We start from the raw sequence: 7,710 nt of genomic DNA on the forward strand, positions 1-7,710 counted from the left end.
AGAGTGATTTCGCTCACCAATGGGCTCCGCCATCTCTAATGCTGGTTCAACATGCTAAATTGGCCAAAAAACAAGGGCTGATAAGAGCCGTCTAGTGTGAAGGGATGGCCTGACATTGACAGTTGGCCGACCGTTGGCTTGGACCCTGAGGGCCCTTAGTCTTCTGTGAGAGTAAACTGAATATCTTTGGGCTGGGAGCAGCTGGTCAGACAAAAAACAAAACATCTTAATATATCAAGTTGACCTTTTTCATCATTTTATGAACCATACAATTATTTGGTTAGTCAAGAAAATAATCAACAGATTAATCAAAGGTTGCAGCCCTAGTCTCATACTATAATACTGATATCATATCAATACACTGATGCTTGCAGTGATCAAGAACACTCTGAATCCTTCCATTGTTTCTACTTTAATCCCACACGTCAATCACGCCAATCAAAAAGGACTGGTGCCCTATGCTTTGAGAGACTAAAGGCTGATCCAGGATCAGAGTGGCAGGTAAGGCGTGACCACGGGGGCCATGACCTGCCAATCCACAAACATGCTGTGACATCACTCTAAGGAGGTCATGGTAATCAGATTATCCATGTTACACAGACTCACTCAGTCAGTGTGGGCCTTGACCGACAGCAACACTCAGCAGGTTAGAGCACTTTCACACACGCACAAGCACACGCCTTAAAAAATACTTTAACTTCGCTGGGACAAAAATTGATGAAAGCATGTGAGTGAGCCAAAAATAAAATCCCTGTGTTGTAAAATGTTTGTAAAGCTTCAAACACACGCAGACTCTGTGAGCAGTGTCACGTTTTGCCTTGATGAATTCTTCAGAGGGAGAATGAACATTGTGTGTTTACTGAGCACAGAGAGATAGACGACAGAGGAGAAGCTCGGGGGCCTGAGCTGCTCTGTCACCGCAGTGATGCCAAGTGGTCGGCGGTTTGAAGAGGACACCTGAGACCAGCGCACCTGGACAATGAGCTGAGGTGTAACCCTAAACTGAGATGAACCGCTGTTTATCCCCTGCGCTCTCCTTCTCTTGTTCTTTCCCATCAGTCTCCTCTCTCGCTTCATACATCTCAGCTCTCTCTGGTCCCCGAGCTTATTTTCCCTCCTTAACGTGATCTATTCCACCCTCTTATTCTCTGCCTTTCTCTCTAGCTTTCTTTCCATGCTTCACCCTTCTGGGCATCGCCAGGCTAATGCAAACATCCCTCAGTGTGGCCTGTGAGTCACAGTCTAATCACATACTTAACGATTAGCACCCACACATTTTCAGTCATCATTCAGGGTGGAAAAAGCAGGGTCTGAGCCCTTCATGAGACATTCATGCATTTCTTCTGTTGCTATTTTCACACAGACAATACTCTAAATTGGGGGACTGACATTTTGCGCAGCAGCTGACAGCGGCTAGCAGCTGTATGACTCAGTGACACAGAAGCAGTACCCATGTCACCATGGAAAGGCAGCGTTATGGTGTTGTTGCCAAGCCTCTGCTGTCCAATACGCATCTGATCCCCCTTCGTTGCTGTTACTGAGCCACACAGCAAGGAGGGAGAGCGACGAGATGGGAGCGGGGTATGCATGTTCAAAAGTGAGACGCAAGAAGACAGGGATTGAAGATTAGGAGACGTTTCGGCAGATCAGCAGCGAGTGTGTTTAAGCTATACTTACTTTCTGCCTGTCTCCCTCTTTAAAAGGCCTTTAGTCAGCATCCTGCACACTCCACCCATATTTGTACACTCCCTCCCCCCATCACTCATGTCACTTGGGATAAACACACACACACAGTCCGACCTGCACGTACACACACAAAATGCACTTAGATGCACGCTGTGTGTTATTTCTTTGATGCACCAACAACTGCAACTGCGTCTTTAAACAGCAAGTAGCACAAAGGACCAAAAATAGCTCAGTGAGTTGCAGAGCAGAACTGCTCTCCTTGAGGAGGGGAGGAAAGAAGAGGAGGAGGAGGAGGAGGAGGAAGAGCAGGAGGAGGTGCAGAGAGAGATGACAGGGAAAAGATGGCAGAAGGAGACCAGCTCTCCAGGACTTAGGCCTCCCTGCCGGGTTCAATTTAAGTTTCTCATCCAGTCTCAGCTCCCAGAAAGAAACTCTGTGAGTTAATATTCAATGATGCTTGACAATCACATTTATGTAATGATGAAAAATGAATACAAGAGGGCCAAATGTTTGTACATTGGTAACTGTTTACTTATCTGTCCCAGTGGATTTCACACAGGCCGATCAGAGAAACTGATTGATGTGACCAAAATATGTCAATGTCAGAAGTGGGACAGTGGGACACATGTGCTCTTTTTTAATAGTATACGAATTATACTTGTTACTAGTATTACTCTTATTTGAGTTTTCTGTTCTGTTCTTAAGTACTATAAAATGATTTATCTCTGCTGTATGTTAAAGATTTCGCCATTTTACGAGACAATGATGACGAATGAGAAGATTGAAACCACTTTTATGTCTGTACAATAAGTATGAAGCTAAAGCTTATAACAGTTAGCTTAGCTTAGCATAAAGACTGGAAACAGGAGGAAAACAGCTAGTCTGACTCTGTCCAAAGGTACCAAAATCTCAATTTGTGTTTTCAACATTGGGTTGTGTTGTTACTATGTGCTAACTAGCGTCTTGAGCCCATCCCGTCGGTCTTCTGGTTTCCCTTTTTTAATGACAAATACAAACTACCACCACCTGCTGTATGAAGAGTAATTTCCACTAACACAGGCGCTGAATGTATGTGCTAGTTGGCTGTTGGTTGTAGTCTTTGCCGTGTGTTCAAGTGCAACTTTTTGGCAGAGACTAAAGCAATGTGATGCGACACAACAGTCAGCCTTCGTCGCCACTAGTTCTTAGGTGTCGGTTTGGTGCTTCCGGGCCTTAAAGTTCACTCACGCAATTTAAAGCACCTGCAACAGTAAACAGTTGGGGACATAGCCCCAGTTATAGCTACAACATTATAATTTCCACACAAATGAGATATAATGTATTAATTAGTGAGCTTTAGAAGTGCAGGTAGGCTGATTTTGTTACCTTCAAACAAAGCTACGCTAGCCCTTTTCCAGTCTTTATGCTAAGCTAAGCCAACTGTCTACTCGCTACAGCTTCATATTTAATATAGAGACATGAAAGTGGTATCTATCTTGTTATCCAGCTCTCGGTAAGAAAGAGAATGACAGAATTTCTCGAAATGTCAAACTAGTCCTTTAAGGGTGTGTTTGAGTCCTGAAAATATATTACGTATAAAAAAAATAAAATGGACAACATGTTCTGCCCATAATTCCCAAATTGTGTCGATATCACTGTCAAACCAACAAAATACTGTCGTTCTCCTATTTCTTTTCTTCAGAGCAAATGAGCAGTTTCCAGTTTATTAGGTACACCTGACTAAGGCTAATGCACTCCGATACAGCAGTCCTGCCATAAATCCTCCCTTCATGAGGGTTATAATGTTCAGCCTTTGTTGAAACTGTTGTAACAAGTTTGATAATGAGTCAAGATCAAGTTACTAGCTTCATCTGTGGCTTTTAACGCCATATCACAGCTCTAACGTTGTAATATATCTATTGTTCTAATTTGTCTACCACATATCAGCGAGGACAGACTATGTATTACACACAGCTTTCAGTGTAATGCAAAATAATTCAACAACAGCACAAACGGCAGCCTCTAAAAGTAAGTTAAATCAACACCTTAGCAAAAACTGAACAGTATAAAGTTCATGACACAGGACTGTTAGTTTTAGCTACATGTACCGAAACAATAGAGCTCATACAGTAGAGCTGTGTTTCGCATTTGCATTTGTTGTGTCACTTTTTACTGTATATGAATCTATATTGCATAATATGCTACCTCATAACAACTGGTGTTTGATCCAACTTGTCCTCACTGAGCCTCTCAGCTGTGAGTCAGATAATACATACAGCTTTAAGGTTTATTATTGACTTTGCCAATAGTGTGACAAAGAATATCTTCGTGCTAGGTCTACTCATATCCTGGCACCTTCAACCACATTTTGGTCCTGTGATAACAGGGATGTGATCTCTAACCTATAAACACCTGCTATCACATGACCATTTTAGGTCACATGACAACTGAGTAAACTCCATCTACAGATGAGGAGCCCCTGTGAGGATAAGTCTCACTTATTTGCAGTACTTACTGTTGCTGGACTTGAGGTCTCTGTGGATGATAGGTACGAATGCCTGGTTGTGCAGGTAGTCCATCCCTGTGGCAATCTGGACCGCCCAGTTCACCAGAACCCTCGGGGGAACCTTCTTCCCAGCCAGTGCTCGGTTCAGAGCCCCTCCTCTGGCGTACTCCATCACTAAGCACAGGTTGGGCTCCCGCAGGCAGACCCCACGGAGCGCAATTATGTTGGGGTGCCGGAGCATCCAGAACAGCCTGGCCTCCTGCCGTACGCTCTCTGCTGTGGCACTAATATCCTCATCTGGGTCTTGCCTGGCAGCCTTTACAGCTACTTCTTCATTCCGCCATACTCCTTTGTACACTTTCCCAAACCCACCAGCTCCAATCACCTCCTCCAGGAGCAGTTCTGAGAAGTCTATCTCCAAGGGGCACTCACCCACGCCACCTGCCACCAGCCCTCCTGCGGTCAGCTGCTGGTAGTTGGCGGTGTCGCCCCTCGTGACGTAGTTGCATGGAAAGATACCCACCTTGTCCTGGATCTTGCCCGTCCACCAACCCTCATCCCCAGACACTTTGGAGTCTTTAGAGAGGACCTCAAGAAGGTCCCCTCGCCGCAGGGTTAACTCCTCATCTGCTGTGGCCTCATAGTCAAACACTGCCGTCCAGTAGGGGTTGTTGGCACCACAGTGGTGACCAGGGTGGGAGTCTGGGGAGCCGGAGGAGGACATGGTGGAGGAGTTCCAGCTGCTGCCATTCTCCACCTGCACTATTGGGGCCGGACACATCGGCGGCGGAGGAGTCATGTTCGGGGGCATTGAGGAGGAGGTAGTAGAGGTGGGAGGCCCGAGTGGGATTAGGCAAGGGGGAGGCGGGGAGCAGCAGCCCCCACAGCTGGTGCAGGACAGGGGGGCTGCTGTGCTGCTCGCTCTGCCGTATGGGTTCATGGCAGCCCGACTGCTGTTTGACGCTATAGGCCTGCCCTCTGTCAACTCAGGCACAAAATCCATACAGGGCCCATTGACAGAGACGAGGGGTCCTCGACCACCGGTGGGGGGGAGAGGGGATCAGAGGATCAGAGAGCCGCAACTGCTCTCCCCCATCACCACATCTCGCTGTTGAAACTTTGCCAAATCCTGTCACCGGTTGCTGCTGTGCTGTTGCTATGCAGTGTGTAAGTAACATGTATTCCCAAAGGCAAGTTCACTCAGGGACAATGTACATAAGGTCAAACAATGACACTCAGCAGAGCAGATCCATGAGTGTAACCCCCCAAAACCTAATTGATTGTTTCTACTATTGTGTCTTTTGGAAAGCTGCCACCGACTCTCACAGGAGACGTGAATATGTGTTTATCTACGAGACAGCAGGTCTGATAAGAGAAATTTAGATATATGCCTTCAGTCTGATGAGTTTCTGATCACTGAGTGAATTCTGGCCTCTAAATTGCTGCCTACAATGAACAAAACAGTTACCATAACAATGACCTACATTGCTTTTACACTTAAGCAGAGTAAACTTAAAAACAATGGGCTCATGATTTATAATATTGAATCCTTCGATCTAATAAACACATAACCTCCTCTAAAGGTAATATCAGCCCATTGAGCACTAATGTCTTGACTTTGAGGGCTGCACTCAGAGGTGATAACAAAACCACAACTGGTTAATTTTATTATTGAATATGGAGTATTCAGGCTGCCAATAAAACCCGCAGTCTGTGAATGAAATCCTCTGAGCAGGGGTCCTCATTATTTCTCATCCAGCCCAGTGTACATGCACCTCCCCCGCCTGCCATCCCCATGAACACGGGCTGATTTCTCTTCTATACTGCGTTTGGAAATATCCGCGGATATTCGCCCTACATCCCCACAAGCCGGTCCAGGCTAAATCCTACATGCATGCTCCCAACTCATGAGCAGGGTTCAACGTCCACGAATAGCTTTTATCAAAAGGGCCCCGTCCATTTTAAGACAGCTGGGGAATTACAGCTACAAGCCGACGGCACGGCGGCAGGTATTCAGTACAGACAGAGCTGTAAAGTGGCACCATGTTCAGCATCCAGCCAAGTCTGAGCACAACAAACCCGCCTCCGTCTCTGTCTCTGTGCAGCGGCCTGGTTCAGTCGCCTCTGCTGGGCTACATTTGTGATGGTGACGAGTCCTCGGTGAGAAAAGAAACTCTCCTGCACTGGAGACAGTAAAGGGATGCCAGCATCTATCATTATTATCCTGCAGCCTCGAGAGCACGCATGGTAGTTTCAGATCATCAAGCGAGTAGCGAGGGTTTTTAAATGTCCACGGCTCCTTTAGGAGCGACAGAAAGCATCACACGGCGGCAACAAGGTGGAAAATATTGTCAGCGAAGGCTTGCATGGAGGCATTGCAGCATTACAGTATCTGTGATCCGAGTGGAGCAGATGAAATAAGGCGATGAAGGCTCCATGTTTCCCTTAGAAATAGATCGACCCCATAATAATAATAATAATAATAATAATAATAATAATATAGCTATTCGTTATGCGCGCAAAATATTGTGCGTACCCAGTCCTTGCTTTCTTCTTCCGCCCTCCAAAGCTTTATTATAATACGTAAACAATTAGCGTATACTGTAACCTAACCTGGACACTGAGGGCAGCAACATCCACCGACATCGTCGCATGGGCGTGTGGTTGCATCCGAGTAAAGAGGGACCATCCAGGTCAGTAACCCAATTTGGCGACAGCCTAAAACGCTCCCGGGAGTCTCTGTCCGTGCTGCTCATCCAGCTGTCCGGAGCTACGCCGTATCCAGACAGGCTTTTCCTCCAAAGAAACGTGACATTTCGAGCACCGAGCTGTCAGTCTGTGGGCTGACTTTGCATCCAAATACACCGGGGCGCAGTCCACATACGTGGGAACAAGTGCTTCTGCTGTCACCGATCTACAAAACATGGGGATGGATGGAGCGCGCGGGCTGTCTGCGCACCTACGCCCCGTCACGTGTGCGCAGATCTGGGCACAGCTCACCGTGCAGGGCGGAGAGGAGGATGGTTCAGTCTGTTGGAACGAGGCTAGACTGTGCTGGTGGTGAGGCGGTGCTGCTGCATTGTGGGTAGTGTAGTTTGTGAGGATCTCCTGCTGACCTACATCATTGTGGCAGCTCATGTAACGAAATAATGACCAATGTAAGAATCATAAGACAAAGGACATGTGATCGTTTATGTGTAGGTGACTAGACTTCATTGCCATAGCGTCATACAATTATGAATCATGCTTAATTTAGGCCCACCTGGAAAATATAGCTTCTTGCTGCCCCCTTATATGGTCAGGGGTCAGAGGTCAACAGCACAGCATCAGCTTTGTCACTCTGACTAGCTGAAGATCAGTAAATCTAAGATCCTTCTTATGTTAAATAATTACAGTGTTAGGAGCTTTCAGGACTAGAATTAGAACATATCTACAGAAATGCCATTTTTATGCAAGGAGAGGATAACATGAGGGAAACTATTGTCAGATTTTTTCTTGACTTTGCATGAGATTGTGCTTCCTGAGAACAGGACATTACA

General features: G+C 46.3%; 1 protein-coding gene across 1 annotated transcript in view; it reads right to left on the reverse strand.

Annotated features, from left to right (window-relative positions):
• The window catches only part of map3k10 (mitogen-activated protein kinase kinase kinase 10), a 52,874-nt gene extending 45,842 nt beyond the window's left edge, over positions 1-7,032 (reverse strand). Inside the window, exon 1 of the mRNA XM_033631899.2 lies at positions 4,181-7,032. Coding sequence (XP_033487790.1) covers positions 4,181-5,174 — 994 coding nt within the window. The 5' untranslated portion in view covers positions 5,175-7,032. The remainder of the gene's footprint in view (positions 1-4,180) is intronic.
• Between the last annotated feature and the right edge of the window lie 678 nt (positions 7,033-7,710).

This window comes from Epinephelus lanceolatus, chromosome 4 (assembly GCF_041903045.1).
Source record: "Epinephelus lanceolatus isolate andai-2023 chromosome 4, ASM4190304v1, whole genome shotgun sequence".
Classification (NCBI taxonomy): Eukaryota; Metazoa; Chordata; class Actinopteri; order Perciformes; family Serranidae; genus Epinephelus; species Epinephelus lanceolatus.